This window comes from Felis catus, chromosome B2, assembly GCF_018350175.1.
Source record: "Felis catus isolate Fca126 chromosome B2, F.catus_Fca126_mat1.0, whole genome shotgun sequence".
NCBI classification, from domain to species: Eukaryota; Metazoa; Chordata; class Mammalia; order Carnivora; family Felidae; genus Felis; species Felis catus.
Window position 1 is genome coordinate 78,136,914 of NC_058372.1, and position 17,838 is coordinate 78,154,751.

At 39.9% G+C, this 17,838-nt stretch overlaps 1 protein-coding gene across 7 annotated transcripts in view; it reads left to right on the plus strand.

Annotated features, from left to right (window-relative positions):
* Nucleotides 1-482: 482 nt before the first annotated feature.
* The window catches only part of CFAP206 (cilia and flagella associated protein 206), a 44,591-nt gene continuing 27,235 nt past the window's right edge, over nt 483-17,838 (plus strand). The window contains exons 1-7 of one of the 7 annotated variants that reach the window (XM_045057820.1): nt 483-741; nt 3,727-3,839; nt 4,448-4,531; nt 7,487-7,577; nt 9,006-9,194; nt 9,991-10,149; nt 11,419-11,627. In XM_045057820.1, the coding sequence (XP_044913755.1) occupies nt 3,732-3,839; nt 4,448-4,531; nt 7,487-7,577; nt 9,006-9,194; nt 9,991-10,149; nt 11,419-11,627 (840 nt within the window). In that variant the 5' untranslated portion in view covers nt 483-741; nt 3,727-3,731. Of the gene's footprint in view, nt 742-949; nt 1,155-3,726; nt 3,840-4,447; nt 4,532-7,486; nt 7,578-9,005; nt 9,195-9,990; nt 10,150-11,418; nt 11,628-17,838 lie in introns of those variants that run through there. The other 6 variants (XM_045057819.1, XM_045057822.1, XM_045057818.1 and 3 more) reach the window with 6 other exon arrangements.

Below are 17,838 nucleotides of genomic sequence, written 5' to 3' on the forward strand. Positions count from 1 at the left end.
TCTTTCTCTGTTGGGGCCTGTAATTGATGATTCTTTCCTTTTGAGGGTTCTTTTGTTGAAGTGTGTAACTGACAATTCTTCCTATAATTTAATGGTGAAGAGGTAGAGGCTCCCCCTACCAGGCTCCCCTTCTAGCCTCTCAACTGCGCTTTTAGTGAGGTTTCCTTTTATTAATTTTTCACAAAAGTAAATACTCTTTTTTAGGAAATCTTGTGTTTTGATACAATTAACCACTGAGGTGTAGTGAACCTGTAGTCTACCTCGGGTTTAGGACCTTCCATATTCTGTTTCTGTTTTTAAAATCTCTTGCCCATCCTTCCCGGGAAAATCTGCAGCTTGGGCCCAGCCACGCCTCCCTACGTTGGTCCCACCCATGCCGGCCCCGCCCATGCTGGCCCAGCGTTCCATCTCCATGGTTACCGGGCCCTCTGGGAGTACCCAGCAGCTTGCCGGCCCCATGGTTACCGGGCCCACGTGGAGTACCCTGAAGTCCCGCAAAGCGGGGGAAGAGGGAAACCATCGTATAGACTGGCCGCCGGCTCTCCAAGCCACGGTGACCCCACCCGGGGCTCTGCGCCCTTCAGGCGCGAGGAGGGAGCACGGGCAGCGGGTATAGCCCCTGAAGCTGGAGACTCTCTGTGCAGCCTCGGTTGAGACCTAACTGTCGGTCAGAACTCCTTTTCTTGCGCCCAGGCTGAGCGGAAACAGGTTGCTTCCGGCCGGAGTCGCCCAGGCCCGCAGGTCAGACCTCTAACTCGCTCTGAGCCGGCATCAGAGGTTCGGGTCTCTCCGGGGTGTTACTCGCACCCCTAAAGGCCAGATGTCGGGAGATATAGAGCTTCAAGTGGGGAGGAGGAGGGTACTGAGGGGAGTCAGTAGTGACCCCCTCTGCGGGGCCCACGGCACTCGGGAACGCGCACAGACTTGGGCGCACGCACAGACGGACACGCGCACACGCGCAACTAACACTTTTTGAATACTAGTTACACGTTGTATTAAGCGCTTGCGTTATGCCACGTGCTGTTTTAAACACTAAGTGTATAGAACTTACTTAGGTCTTGGGACAACTCTGGGGAGAGGGTAGTAGTCTCATCAAATTTTTTAGAGGAGGAAGCCGGCTTACGGAGAGGGGAAGCAAATGTCCAGAGTCTCAGGTACATGGCAATGAGAAAGAACGAAATATGGCCCTTTGTAGCAACGTGGATGGAACTGGAGAGTGTGATGCTAAGTGAAATAAGCCATACAGAGAAAGACAGATACCATATGGTTTCACTCTTATGTGGATCCTGAGAAACTTAACAGGAACCCATGGGGCAGGGGAAGGAAAAAAAAAAAAAGAGGTTAGAGTGGGAGAGAGCCAAAGCATAAGAGACTCTTAAAAACTGAGAACAAACTGAGGGTTGACGGGGGGTGGGAGGGAGGGGAGGGTGGGTGATGGGTATTGAGGAGGGCACCTTTTGGGATGAGCACTGGGTGTTGTATGGAAACCAATTTGACAATAAATTTCATATATTGAAAAAAAAATAACCAAGGAAATGCAATTTCAAAAAAAAAAAAAAAAAAAAAAAAAAAAGAAAATGAACAAGTCACCGTGGATCCCAGGCAGTCTGGTTCTGCTGGACAAAATGCCAAGTGCTACCTTATCTGAACACAAATAATGCTGAGAGTTAGCTTTATCTACCCGAATTGTCTTTGTTATTCTCTACATGCAAAGAAATCCTGTGCTCAGTTACTGATGGATGCTTAGGAAGATCGGAAAACTCAATAGTCATTAAAACCTACCACCCTTTACTGGTTTGTAGTAAATGGAATTAATTCTTAATACTAGGAGTTCATTTAAAAATTGATGGGGCGCCTGGGTGGTGCAGTCGGTTAAGCTCCGACGACTTCAGCCAGGTCACGATCTCGCGGTCTGTGAGTTCGAGCCCCGCTTCAGGCTCTGGGCTGATGGCTCAGAGCCTGGAGCCTGTTTCTGATTCTGTGTCTCCCTCTCTCTCTGCCCCTCCCCCGTTCATGCTCTATCTCTCTCTGTCCCAAAAATAAATAAACGTTGAAAAAAAAAATTAAAAAAAAATTGTTTGATATTTCACATAATAGATTTTGATTTTTTTCTTTTATGTTTTTAATCAAAAGTCCAAACTCCAACTTGGATGTGTAGGAAAGAGAATTTAGATGATCCAAGCAAGAATTGTTTTCCAAGAGTCTCATATAATTATTAAAGATCATTTAGTGAATGTGGTGGCATAAGCGTTTCCTCTTTCAAACTGTAATCTGCCATCTGCCCATAGGCCTGATGTTTCTCATTATATCTACCTCCCCAATAATGTTTAGTTATCCAATTAAAAAAATATAAATATGCTTTTGGTGACTATCATTTAAATTGTCAACCTAAAAACAAACCAGTTCAAGGGATAAGGCGGTTGTTTGGGATAAAATGATTGGGGTCAGAGGTGTACAGATTTAGGTAGAAACCCAAATAGTGTACTGATTAAAGGAGGTGGCCTCAGGGTTTTTATGGAAAAAAAAGTTTAGGTAAGTTTTTAAAAAAGAGCTCATTGGTGCTGACAGGCAGGGCTAGATTTATACTTCATTCATTGGTCAGGTGAAGTAGTCACTAGTCAAAAGTTCATATTTATCATCATGCTTTTCAAACAGGATTTTCTTGTTCTTGCCGACTTGGAATGTTGGCAGTTTGGCTTAGTTCAAAGATTCAGAGAAGGGGACGTGTGAGGCAGTTCCCCTGAAATGGCTGCTCCTGCTCTATTTTAAAAATGTCTCTACTTATGTCATTTTCACAAAATTGGAAATATTTCAGTCCCTATTTGACGTCCTGATTGCTCTTTCTGTCATCAACAAAATCCCTCATTTTTGTAAATATAGAAGTTTTTTATCTTTATAGATGCTAATGCATGCTAATAAGTTGAGATAAATAATTGTATGACTCTTTACAAATATAATAAGAAATCTAAAGAGGAAAAAATCATATATAAATACTGTTAGGGTGGCAAAGAATTGCACGAAGAGTAGAGCAAGAGGCAGGACAGAGTTTATTTACTCTCCACGGGAGGAGAGGGGCCAGATATCCAGAGAGATGTCGCCGGGACTTCTTTTGGGTTGGGCCTTTTTAAAAAAAATTTTTTTTTAAAGTTTGTTTATTTATTTTGAGAGACAGAGCAAGCAGGGTAAGGGCAGAGAGAGAGGGAAGGGGGAGAGAGAGAATCCTAACCAGGCTCCAAACCACCAGCATGGAGCCCAACACGAGATTCGAACTCACAAACTGTGAGATCATGACCTGAGCCGAAACCAAGAATCAGAGGCTTAACCTACTGAGCCACCCAGGCGCCCCTGGCCTAAGCCTTTTAAGGGTTTTGTTTGTTTGTTTTTCTTCTTTAAGGATGTGAGAGGGTTGCACCTGTACCCATGGTGGGTGTGGGGAGGTGGGGAGGGGGTCAATTCTTGTCCAGGTAGAGCAGGAGGCAGCAGGTTTCTCCTGGGGCTCTGTCTGGGGCTTGTCTGAGATGAGGGTTGTGGTCAGGCTAGAGAAGAATATGTTTTATAGTTGGGATCTATAGTAGGGAGGGCCCTGTGACCTAGGAAAACAAAGAGTCAGGGCCAAGTGCAGCCACCTATGAACTTTGTCTGTAAGCTTGGCTGGGGGTGGGGGTGGGGTTTTTGAATAGAGTCATTTCAAATACAATTCTTAAAAAAAACCATTGTTTTATTTAGCTAGAATGCCTCCCACTCAGGCAGAAAGTGTTATAAAGAATATCATTCGAGAAATAGGACAAGAATGTGCAGCCCATGGAGAGACTGTTTCTGAAACTCTGGCAGCTTTTATGGTAAGAATGAATATTTTTTTGAATTACTGCTTTATTAAAAAATAGCCTTAAGTGGTACCCATTTCTCTCTTAAAATTCTGTGAAGCTTTCCTAAATGTTATTCAGTTGAAAACATTGAGACCATTGGACAAGTTAGCAAAAAAATGTTTTTCAATGAAGCATGTCAGTTCTAGATATATAGAAACTGATTTAGAAGATCTTGATTGGTTTTGGAAACATCAATTATGTCATATGTCAGAGTTTTAACGTGTATTTTTGTTCACCTTTGTAAAAATTACTCATTGCCTTGGTCTCTTTGTTCTTGCTTTTGTTTTAATGATACACAATAAAAATGTGATAAAATATTCAAATAGTTTCCCTATCTAGAGTCTACTCACTGCTTTCAAGTTATTTCTCCATATAATTTTTTGAACACCGTATTCAAATTTGATGTTTGTTGCTTCCTTTCTTTGACCTGTAATGAAGGTGCTGATGAATTGGATGATAATAAAATCAGCTGAATAATCGACTCCTGAGTAATCAGGAGGCAGCTGTTTAAAAAATGGAAACAAAATAGTTTCATAATTATATGAGAGAAAATGATTTAATAGATTCTTTCCTATTCACAGGTGAAAGCTGTTGTCTTGGACCCAAGTAATGGCTTTAACATGGATAGAACCCTCATGAAAAGTGACGTACAGAAACTTGTTAAGGTGGTTATACAACAGTTCTCAAATTTTAAATTACTTATTTGCAATTCTGAATACAATATTTGTGCTAGCCATTAGTGCTGTGCTTCATGAAATAAGACCCTACCAACTAGTGGTAGAAACAAGTGTGAGATATATTGTTTCTCATAAAGTCTAGAGATACACAGGTTGTTTTTCCTGGCTTCCTGGGCCACCATCCTGTATAGGCTTTCATGCAATGGTTACAAGATAGCTACTCCATCTCTAGGTAGGTGTGAGGGAAGAGGGCAAAGGGCAAACTGTGTGTGCCAATTGGGTCTGTCACTTTCTATTAAGAAAGTAATAGCTTTCTCAGAACTTTTCTCATGTGCTTACATTTATTGACCAGAATGATAATGCAAGTGAGCCTGGGACATTGATTTCTTTTTCTTTTTTTCAACAGAACAAATCTTTGTCCCAGTCCAGATTGGGGCTATTAGGAAGGACGGGTATGGATATTGGCAGGCAGCGGTATCTTCACAGTATTTTAGAGACCTCTTGTTATTAATCTAATGTTACATTGAAAACATTATTATTTTTTAAGTTCTTTTAGTGTTTATTTATTTTTGAGAGACAGAGAGACAGAGTGGGAGCGGGGCAGAAGGGGAGGGAGACACAGAATCCAAAGCAGGCTCCAGGCTCTGAGCTGTCAGCACAGAGCCCGACGTGGGGCTCAAACCCACAAACTGTGAGATCATGACCTGAGCCAAAGTTGGGACGCTTAACTGACTGAGCTACCCAGGCGCCCCACATCGAGAACATTATTAACTGACTTGTCATACAGTATAAAATTACATAGTACTAAATTAAGATTCATATAATTATTGATTCAGTATAATTTGTGCTTTTCAATTCTGAAGGAAAAATTGAAGCTCTAGCAAATAATTCATAGTTAGAAATAAAGTATATTTGCCTGAAAACTAGTTTTAGGAACCAAAGAAGGTAGAAATTTTAGACATCATTAGTTTTTTCACGTGTTTTAAGTTTGACTCACTGGATATAGGTGCTTACATATTTATTTTCTAAATATTCCTAAATGTATTTCCTAAAAATTGAACATAATTTTTTTCTCCCAGGCTTAATGATTTTAATTTTAATTCCCTCCTTCGCACAAAGGAATTTATAAACAAGGTTTCCCAGGCTGGTGTGTGGATATTTCCTGGGCTCAAGCAAATGGCAGAGAAAATTTTCATCACCCCATCACCCATGATCTCTCATAGCCAGCAATTCACACAGTGGAGCACAGGTCTATATGCAGCTTCCAGAGGGATCAGGAAGAGCTTTGGAAGCCTGGAGCTGGGGAATATGTTAGGATGATTCTGCAGTAGAGATGCCATGATTATGCAGGGCAGCCTAGAGCTGGGTCTTTCTGTGATGATTGTCTGTCTGTCTGTCTGTCTGTCTGTATTTTGAGAGACAGAGAACATGAGTGGAGGAGGGGCAGAGAGGGAGACAGAGAATCCCAAGCAGGCTCAGCGCTGTCAGTGCAGACTCTGACTTGGGGCTTGACCTCATGAACTGTGAGCTCATGACCTAAGCCAAGATCAAGAGTAGGTCACTTAACTGACTGAACAACCCAGGAGCCCTCTGTGCTGATTTTAAATGTGGTATGAAACCTGTTCTTAGCAATAGGGGAAATGGCCATGATGGTCGGTCAGAAATTTTATTGGAAAGATCTGGAGGAAAATCAAGGAGAGACAGAAAATAAATTTTTCTCTTTTTCAGGGCTCAAGAAGAGTTTTCTTTTTTCCTCTAACTCACCTAAGTTAGAAAGAATCAAACTCAATTTACTTTTAATGTGACAGGTACATAAATTATCAATGTACATCTTGCTTCAGAGGACAAAGATTGTTTCCTTTTTTTCTCAATTAAAAATCATGTGGATGAGTTAATTTTTGTATTTGTGAAGGAAGTTTTGTGTTTTTTTTTTTAATTTTTTTTTAACGTTTATTTATTTTTGAGACAGACAGAGACAGAGCATGAACGGGGGAGGGGCAGAGAGAGAGAGGGAGACACAGAATCGGAAGCAGGCTCCAGGCTCTGAGCCATCAGCCCAGAGCCCGACGCAGGGCTCGAACCCACGGACTGCGAGATCGTGACCTGAGCTGAAGTCGGAGGCTTAACCGACTGAGCCACCCAGGCGCCCCGGAAGTTTGTTTTTAGAACAGTACTTTTCCACCTGGAGGGATCTAGGTGCACAGGCTCCATAAAAGCACAGGGTCCAGGCCTTGGTCTTATATTCAGTCTCCATCCTCCCAGGAAAGCAGGGTTGGTGCTCAGGAAGGTGCAAGGAGGGTGTTGCCGCTGCTATGTCTGCTGACTGCATATATAAAGCCTAAGGGGTGAGATAGGAAAGAGAGAAAGAATTCAGGTTGGTCATCTAATCTAAAGGGGCAAAGCAGAGTAGTAGAATGGGCCATCTATGTGGGAGGAAAATGGGAGAAAACAGACCAGGGGAGGAAATTTTGAAATAGAAACCAGAGCCAAAGAGATTTTGTGAGAGAGGAACAGCCTTTTATAAAATAAAAGTAACCCCCAAAATCAGCAAAGAAGGAGTGTTGCTTAAGAGGCTCAAATAAATAGTAATGAGGGGCTCTAGATGAGCTCTGGACAGGAGCCTAAGCTTCGTGGAGCACTTACTCATATCCAAACTGGATAGACAAACCAAAGGGTCAGATTTCTCGCCTTTGACTAGACTATTAGCCACCTGCATATGGTGATATTGCTGATCTCAGGGAAATAACTTTTTACTTCTTAAACGTTGTGGTGGGGTAAACTGTGAAGCATGAAGTCCTCAAAGAGCAAAATAATAAAAGGGGCTATTGGTGGATAAATATCAGAAACCATTGCTTTGATGTTTCTCTTAATTTTTGAAAATAACTGTAGGAAATACTTACATGTCAGAAAATATAACCAGAAACATGGGATATTCTTTTCTAGCTTTGTGTATCTCGGCTATTGGATAGTAAAAATCCATCCCTGGACACCATTAAGATGCAAGTCTACTTTGATATGAATTATACAAGTCGAGGTAACATATCTACCTATTTTGATACCCTTTTTAAAGGATTCATATTGTATTGCAAGTAATAAGGGCTTCATTTGGTTGACAGTGATTAATTTTTTAGTCTATCTTTTGAAAAATTTTCCAACTTTGAAGAATGTAATGAAGGTGGATATGCTCAATGAGAAAAACATTAATGGCCTTTGTGAGTGTTAAAAGTAAAGTCTAATTATTATGCCTATGATAGTTATGTTTCCAAGTCCATTGTGCTTTAACCAGTTTATCGCTAACACTATAATTAGAAATTAAAACAATCAGCCCATTGAAGTTGAGTTTCTAATTTGCTGATTTTTTTGTTTTTGCTTTATATTATCTTATAGTGCTTACCTAAATTAGGTAACTATCCCAAAATGAAATGAATGATGGGAAATTGAAGTTTAGAACTTATTTCCTTATGTAAGTAGTTTAATATATACATCAAAGGTACACTGGAAACAAGAGAAAAAGGAAAATAAATTCCTCTATAGACTAGACTCCCTCTGCCCCACTGCAATACCATTATTATTAACCATTTGGTGAAGTGTATTGAACTTGCAGTTACGCTACGTATATAAATTACATATCTTGCTTTTTTGCTTCATAATAATGAAATTTTAAAGTGATAATGGAATTGATGAAATTGTAATTTAGATTTTTAAATTTCATAAAGTTCTCAGTTGTTTTTGTGGTAAGGGTATAGATATATACCGTACATGGTTGGTATGTTAATTTTTGCCCTTGTAATAGTAAAATGGGATGTCTTACTGACTTAGTTGCCAAGAATTGTCCTACGTGAATTGTGGTTTCTGCCACAATTAGGCCTAGACCTCACCATATCACAGGAAGAGGGGAGAGGGATATAATTCTCAATGCAACATCAGATTATCAGTAATGCTATTCAAAGTAAATTTATCTAGACCTAAAATAATCGAACAGGAATATTTACATATATGTATATTTATACTATACATGCTTGCATATAGTACACTACCTGGGCTTACATGTAGTATAAATATATGTGTGTGTGTGTGTGTGTGTGTATACACATATATATATGTTTCTAGTATGTTGTTTATAATATATATATTATAAATTGTCTTTTATGCTTTTCCTGCTTAATTAGGAGGTTTTAGCCCTCTTAGATATTACTGTTGGGTTGTCTGTTGAAAGTCTTATGTATTTTGAAAAAACATGCCATTTAAAGCCCTGTAATAATCTTTCCTACTAGATTTTTGCCTTGAGGTTACTTACTGACCACTGTTTATTTTTTATTGTGATTATTACACCTTAAGAAAACACTTGTTTTTGTGCAATAGAATTGCCATACCCAAGCTATTTTTTTCCCCTGGTCCTACTTTCTTCTGTGATGAGAATTCTAAGTCAAATATGTGGAACATTGTCCTTTGCCAATTTTAGAGGAATTTCTTGAAGAACATCACCGAATCCTGGAGTCTAGATTAGGCTCTGTTATCAGAGAAATTACAGATAACAGAGCATGCACTAGAGAAGAATTGGAAAGCCTCTACCGAAAGATTGTCAGCTATGTGTTACTACGTTCTGGGCTGGGATCCCCTACCGATATCAAGGTTGTCAGAGAGGCAACAGGTAAAAAAATCTGTATGATTCCCATTCCATATGTGAAAAGATATGAACATTGTATATCTTGTAAAAGATGTTAAATTAAAAGTATTGAAGACTGAATTTCCCTTTTTATCTGGAAAAAAAAATCAGCACAAATAAGAGGTTAAAACTTGGCCAGATTCCTTTTACAGTGTTTATTAACTCTAAAACCCAAGTAGCACCTCTGGAAAGTGCATATTGTTAATTTTCTTGGAGCTGCACATGTCCAGGGATCCATCATTCCTCATGAGAGAAACACTGGCAGCGTGATTAACAGTGCCAGGCTGATCAGGTAATGGGGACTGTTGGAAAGGGAGATTTCATATTGATTAAAGGCGTTGCATCTGTCACCTACAATGGATGATGGAAAAGGACGCTGTTTTATCCTTAGGAAGTATTTGCCCACTTTGATAATTTAAGGTAAGGAAGACGCAAGATTTCTAGTCTTTTTTGGCTTTCTTCCACAATTATTTTAAAGCAGTGATTCTTCTATTCAGAATTCTAATTAGAAAGCTTGTTTTAATGCCCATTGTCAAAAATTACTGATGGGTGCTTAATTATTGAAAACAGACACAAGGCAATGGCATTATTTTCAGGAGCCCAGCTTTGACATGTGATAAATGTTGTTATATATTCTGTAACCAGGTATCAGAAATGCAAAGAATCATATAAGTAGCTCTGTAAGGACAGGCCTCTCAACTTTCTGCTGAAAGAACGCTATAGTTTAGGATCTGATATCTTTATTCTACCATTTTGTTGTCCTTTTTGTGGTTTGTTTTAGCTGCCCTACAGAGTATTTTCCCTCAGGCTGAGCTTGGGACGTTTCTAACACTTTCTAAGAAGGACAAAGAACGCCAACTGAAAGAACTTACCATGGTTGTTACCGGGATTCGTTTATTTAACCGAGACTGTGGAAAAGGAGGAGAAGGCATTGATGACTGTAGGTATATCCTTAGGTTAAGTCTACAAGTTATGCAGGTTTAAAATCTAACCTGCACAGTGAGGAAAATAACGTACAGTACTCCGCTGGCATTCTTAGATTTAAGGTGTTCAGTTTTGACTCTACCTTAGGCACACCTACTTTAATAATGGATGGTAATTTTTAGTTTTTCTGGGGCATGACTTGCAATATTATAAACCACGAAGCTAGTGGGGGAGAGTGAATCAGTAGAAGGAATGAGGAGCCTGCCTCGAGGCCAGCCTCCTTAATTCAATGGGCTCTGTGTTCTTTATTCCAAGTCAAATAACCAATTAAAAAAATAAAAATCACCCTGAAAACAGTGGCTGATGCAATTAACAGAATGCAAAGGTATAAGAGGGGATATTTGCAAATCTGCAAATCCAGGAGCATTTACTGTGCTGTTACATACTTAATGCATTCACCATCTGTGTGTTTGAAAGCACTCATTAAATACTGGATTAGGGACTCAGTAGAAGGAACTTCCTTATGAATTTGGTATACATGTAGGCCCACTGAGAAGATATTAGTATCTTTTTACCAGATCACTTATCTAGTATAACAGGGTCAGTTTAAAAACTGTTCTAGAAAGTCAAATTCCTATTCTTTATAAAGTTCCTTATCTTGCTAGACTGTTCTGTTTTTTTCGGTATCCTGATGAGTTTCCTTTTTTTTTTTTTTTAATGTTGGTTTATTTTTGAGAGAGAGAGAGACAGAGTGTGAGTGGGGGAGAGGCAGAGAGAAAGAGAGACACAGAATTTGAAGCAGGCTCTAGGCTCTGAGCTGTCAGCACAGAACCTGACCTGGGGCTCGAACCCACAAGCTGAAGTCATATGCTTAACTGACTAAGCCACCCAGTGCCCCAATATCCTGATGAGTCTCTTAAGTCACATACTCCCCCCCCCCCTTTCTTTTTTTTTTAACAAAATATGCCTTTTCTAGAGATACATGATCGGTAGCACATAATACCAAAGCCTGTCTATTCTTTAGATTCTTCTATATTTTAGTGGCAAAAGCTGATCTGCTCTACAATGTCTTTTGTTTGGACAGATTTCACCCCCCCCCACCCCCCCCCCCCCCCGCCCAGTTCTTTATTTCATGGTGTAGGGAGAAATATATGAAATATATACCTTCTTATTATTAATTTGGTTAAGGAAAAAAACTACTAAATGTAATGCTCAAAATGCGACCACTTCGTAGGCTTCTTCTTTGTAGATTCTTTCATGTCTCTCAATATACTTTTAAAAACAGTGCCAGCTATTCTACAGGAAGCAATCCCAGCCACCACTCAACACATCGATTCCCAACTTCAGATTGCCCAGGACCAGGCATACCGCTACACAGCCATCCTTGAGACAGTAGCAAAGAACCCACTCTTGAGTATGGAACTTCAGCCGTATATGTTAAAAGAAGCACTGTATAATATGCGGCAATATGAGACCTTCCTTCAGATCATTTTGGTGAGTTAATGTCATAAGATCTGGCCTTTTCCATAGAATGCAACTACTTTACATATTATGGGCATAAATATTAAAAATATTTATATATTTTGTTTAATATATATATTAAACAAAAGGTAGAATCAGGTTACTGATACAGGAGGCAGTCTTAACTGCTCGGTTTATATTGCATATGTTGGACTGAGAACTAAAATAGAAATGGGGAAGCTGGATTTTTATTTTAATGAAAAATATTGATAGGAATTGATTTGTGTAGTTGTTGATTGTCTCTGGTGCTCAGTGGAATGATTGTTAGTATGCTGTAGTTAAGCAGAGGTGTGTGTGTGTGTGTGTGTGTGTGTGTGTGTGTGTGTGTGTATGTAAGTAATACTGTATTGTTTTCATGCAAAGCAAGTATCTAATATACATTTTGGCAGGTAGTTGGCCAAATAATTTTTATGTAATTGTTCTTGCAAAAATTGGTTGAACAGATTTTTATTGCTAATATTTTTATTTTTAAAGTATTTTTTCATGTTTATTTTTGAGAGCGCACACACACACACACACACACACACACACACACACACACACACACGAGTGAGTGGGGGAGGGGCAGAGGGAGACAGACAGACAGACAGATAGAGGATCCAAAGCAGGCTCTGTGCTGACAGCAGAAAGCCTGATGCGGGGCTCGAACTCACAAACTATGAGATCATGACCTGAGCTGAAGTTGGATGCCTAACTGACTGAGCCACCCAGGCATCCCTATTTCTAGTATTTTTAGATCTATTGAACAAGCCAGACAGTAACCCCACATAGTTGGAAAATATGGTAAAGTGGTGATTTTAAACTTTTTTTAAAAAGTGGCAGAGCACATTCAGATACAATTTTACTCAGAACCCTAAAAGTATAAAACAGGTATCTAGGTGAAAGGATTGAGGGACCTTTTCACCAAGGAACATCCCCATTCCACCCTAGGGTTCTAGGGGACACAGTTTGTTAACTGCATCTTGACAGTGAGCTGTGTTCCTACCAGTCGATGTTTTTTGTTTGTTTGTTTGTTTTTGTTTTTAGCTTTATTGAGACATAATTGACAACACTGCAAGATATTAAAAATGTACAATGTGATGATTTGATGTATGTATACATTGTGAAAGTGTTTCTTCCATTGAGTTAATTAACACATTCATCCCACTGGTCACTGTTTACCTTTACACAATGTCTACTTTCCAATAACTGTGAGACTCAGGGTCAGTGAACTGTCTTTCATATGAGTGAATACCAGTGTCTTGAAGGACAGAACAGGATGTGTTTTTTTTTTTTTTTTTTTTTTTGACGTTTATTTATTTTTGGGACAGAGAGAGACAGAGCATGAACGGGGGAGGGGCAGAGAGAGAGGGAGACACAGCATCAGAAACAGGCTCCAGGCTCTGAGCCATCAGCCCAGAGCCCGACGCGGGGCTCGAACTCACAGACCGCGAGATCGTGACCTGGCTGAAGTCGGACGCTTAACCGACTGCGCCACCCAGGCGCCCCCAGGATGTGTTTTTAATTCGTATCTTGATGACTTGATACTCCTTCTGGATTCACTTGATCTATCTTCTTTCCTTACCTTCACTGTAGGGAATAGAAAGAAAGACATCCAGATGACATGACTTCATGGCAAGAAACTAGGTTGTGGTCCTCACAACTGGCCAACTATCTAATTGCCTTCAGAGATGAGGATTGTAAATCAGCTATTCTAATGGTTTAGAATCATTTTTTAATGTTTATTTTTGAGAGAGAGAGAGAAAGAGAGGAAGGGGCAGAGAGAGGGGTGGATAGAAGATTTGAAGCAGGCTCCTTACAGCAGAGAGCCTGATGAGGGGCTCGAACCCATGAACCATGAGACCATGACCTGAGCTGAAGTTGAATGCTCGACTGAGTCACCCAGACGCCCCTAAACCAGATTATTCTTTAGGTGGATGTTCCTCTAACATTGACTTGTGGCTATCAGCCTTATCTAACTAGTCAGATACTGAGAGGATTTTATAATCAGTTTATCTTGAAGTACACGTAGATCTGTAGGATTAAGAATCTCACATTGACTTCATCATCTGTGTTTGGAAGGGATACCATAAGAAAGAACCTTCAGAAACTGTCACACGTAATATAAGGATGTTGTCGAGAATGTCATCCATTATGTAGCATCTTCTCAGAGCTTTCACTTGTGGATCATGCTCAGCTAATTTCCAGTCTGAAAGTCTCATTGTTGTTTTCATCCTCAGAGCTAGAGGGACAGTGAGTAGAGTATATAAACAATGAGTGTGGGCTCTGCAACTAGAATGCTTGTGTTCTAATCCTGACTTTGCCACTTACTCAATCCGTGTCTTTGAGGAAATTGCCTAACTTCTCTGTCTTGGTTTCCACATCTGTAAAGTGGGATTATTGATAGTCTTCAGTATACAAGTAAGGTAGAACAGTGCCCGGCACATAGTTATACGCTCAATAAATTGCTGTTGCTGCTAATGTTTATTATTATTTTTAAAATTTTTTAATTTTTATTTATTTTTGAGAGAGAGAGAAAGAGCACAAGCAGGGGAGGGTCAGAGAGAGAGGGAGACATAGAATCCGAAGCAGCTCCAGGCTCTGAACTGTCAGCACAGAGCCCGACATGGGGCTTGAACCCATGAGAGATCATGGCCTGAGCCAAAGTCGGTCGCTTAACCAACTGAGCTACCCAGGGGCCCCAGATAATGTTTATTATTGCCACCATCATTGTTAGGACTTAAGCAAAATGGCTCTGATTTTATTTCTGGAGGAGAACAAACTGAAGAGCTCTTATTTTTCTAGACAGTATCTCAGTTCTAAGCCCTTTGCTGCTTACTCTATTGAGAAAGTTAACTTTCTGGTGTCCCCACTCTTTGTGACTGTTTTATGCTAACTTTAGTCAGGGTCAGAATGAGTTCTCTTAATCATCTGACTCTTTTTGGATTAATCGGTGTTTTTGTTGTTTTGTTTTTAAATATCCAATTTTCTCCCATCAATCTACACCTGAGTTACAGTTAAGGTTGCTTGTTATAGAATGGATATAGGTTTAATCGTTATTATCTCTGGGTTATAAAATATGTCAGTTTATGTTGAGCTAAGAATTTTTCCTATCTATGAAATCTGTGAATATTCTTTTCTAAAGTCACATTATTTGAAAGGATGTATTAATATAACTTTTTGAAGGTTTGAATTTGATTTTAAACTTTTTTTTGCCAATATTACATAAAGTTTATGTAAACATTCATTTAAAAAATTTAATTATAGCCTGGGTAAGGTAGTGAGTTATTTTATTTTCTATTAGGATTTTATCTGCTTCAGGAAACAAATTCAGATATTCTTCTTTTTTACATTTCTTTAACGTTTATTCATTTTTGAGAGACAGAGAGAGACACAGTGTGAGTTGGGGAGGGGCAGAGAGAGAGGGAGACACAGAGTCTGAAGCAGAAGCAGGTTCCAGGCTTCGAGCTGTCAGCACAGAGCCTGTTGCAAGGCTTGAACTCAACAGTGGCGAGATCATGACCGGAGCTGAAGTCGGACATTTAACTGACTGAGCCACCCAGGCCCCGCAACAAATTCAGATATTCTGAAAGAGACGAGGGAGGGGTGATCACAGTCTTGTTGGCTATCTTAGCTGAGGGAACAGAATTCCATCCTCTGTGGGGCTCTGAAGTGCAAGGCAGTCACCAGAGAAAGCCACTCATTGTTATGGTGCAAGTAAATGCTGCATTTCACATGTAACATTCGTAAAATGTGTAAGTCAAGACTTTAGTAGATTTCTTCTCCCTAAGCTATGTTCACAGGACCTATTCACAGAGTAGACAACATTAGACTTCTTGATTTTTTCCTGATAATGCCAGTAAAAAAAAAAAATCAGGTAGGTGGAATTTATGTTTGTTTTAGACTTGTTGAAAATGTCCATGGGACAAATTATGAGGAATTTATTAATTAAAAGGAACAAATTATGAGGAATTTATTAATTAAAAGGGACTGGGTGGCTTTTAAAGGAAGGGGTTAAAAATTAAAAGGGACTGGGTGGCTTTTAAAAGGAAGGGCTATCTGGGTGGCTCAGTCAGTTGAGCGCACAACTCTTGATTTCAGCTCAGGTCATGATTCCAGGGTTGTGAGATTTAGCAGCGTGTCTGGCTCCACATTGAGCGTGGAGCCTGCTTGAGATTTTCTCTCTCTATCCCTCTGCCCCTTCTCTGCTCAAGAGTGGATGCTGTCCGCTCGAGATGCTGTGTCTTATAAAAAAAAAAAAAAGAGTGGGGAAGAAGCATGCTGGCATCCTATGCTTTTCCAAAGCAGTTTTTTGACTCATTATGAACAAAAATTTAAAAAAAAATTTTTTTTAACATTTATTTATTTATTTATTTTTTAGGCAATTTTATTATAATTTCTTTTTTTTTATATGAAATTTATTGACAAATTGGTTTCCATACAACACCCAGTGCTCATCCCAAAAGGTGCCCTCCTCAATACCCATCACCCACCCTCTCCTCCCTCCCACCCCCCATCAACCCTCAGTTTGTTCTCAGTTTTTAACAGTCTCTTATGCTTTGGCTCTCTCCCACTCTAACCTCTTTTTTTTTTTCCTTCCCCTCCCCCATGGGTTCCTGTTAAGTTTCTCAGGATCCACATAAGAGTGAAACCATATGGTATCTGTCTTTCTCTGTATGGCTTATTTCACTTAGCATCACACTCTCCAGTTCCATCCACGTTGCTACAAAGGGCCATATTTCATTTTTTCTCATTGCCACGTAATATTCCATTGTGTATATAAACCACAATTTCTTTATCCATTCATCAGTTGATGGACATTTAGGCTCTTTCCATAATTTGGCTATTATTGAGAGTGCTGCTATGAACATTGGGGTACAAGTGGCCCTATGCATCAGCACTCCTGTATCCCTTGGGTAAATTCCTAGCAGTGCTATTGCTGGGTCATAGGGTAGGTCTATTTTTAATTTTTTGAGGAACCTCCACACTGCTTTCCAGAGCAGCTGCACCAGTTTGCATTCCCAGCAACAGTGCAAGAGGGTTCCCGTTTCTCCACATCCTCTCCAGCATCTATAGTCTCCTGATTTGTTCATTTTGGCCACTCTGACTGGCGTGAGGTGATACCTGAGTGTGGTTTTGATTTGTATTTCCCTGATAAGGAGCGACGCTGAACATCTTTTCATGTGCCTGTTGGCCATCCGGATGTCTTCTTTAGAGAAGTGTCTATTCATGTTTTCTGCCCATTTCTTCACTGGGTTATTTGTTTTTCGGGTGTGGAGTTTGGTGAGCTCTTTATAGATTTTGGATACTAGCCCTTTGTCCGATATGTCATTTGCGAATATCTTTTCCCATTCCGTTGGTTGCCTTTTAGTTTTGTTGGTTGTTTCCTTTGCTGTGCAGAAGCTTTTTATCTTCATAAGGTCCCAGTAATTCACTTTTGCTTTTAATTCCCTTGCCTTTGGGGATGTGTCGAGTAAGAGATTGCTACGGCTGAGGTCAGAGAGGTCTTTTCCTGCTTTCTCCTCTAAGATTTTGATGGTTTCCTGTCTCACATTTAGGTCCTTTATCCATTTTGAGTTTATTTTTGTGAATGGTGTGAGAAAGTGGTCTAGTTTCAACCTTCTGCATGTTGCTGTCCAGTTCTCCCAGCACCATTTGTTAAAGAGGCTGTCTTTTTTCCATTGGATGTTCTTTCCTGCTTTGTCAAAGATGAGTTGGCCATACGTTTGTGGGTCTAGTTCTGGCGTTTCTATTCTATTCCATTGGTCTATGTGTCTGTTTTTGTGCCAATACCATGCTGTCTTGATGATGACAGCTTTGTAGTAGATAACATTTATTTATTTTTGAGACAGAGCATGAACAGGGGAGGGGCAGAGAGAGAGGGAGACACAGAATGTGAAACAGGCTCCAGGCTCTGAGCTGTCAGCACAGAGCCCAACGTGGGGCTCGAACTCATGGACCGTGAGATCATGACCTGAGCTGAAGTCGGACGCTTAACCAACCGAGCCACCCAGGTGCCCCTGAACAAAAAATTTTTAAAAAGAAATGGCATTCCTAGAGGACAAATTTTATTATTATTTTTTTTCACCAACAGTCTCATGAGAAATATGTTTAAGTGTTAGGATGCTGTCAACTTCATGGTGTCAGATACAAGTGTTTCACAATGCAAAATTTATCTTTGGCAACCAGAGCTCTTGTTTTCCTG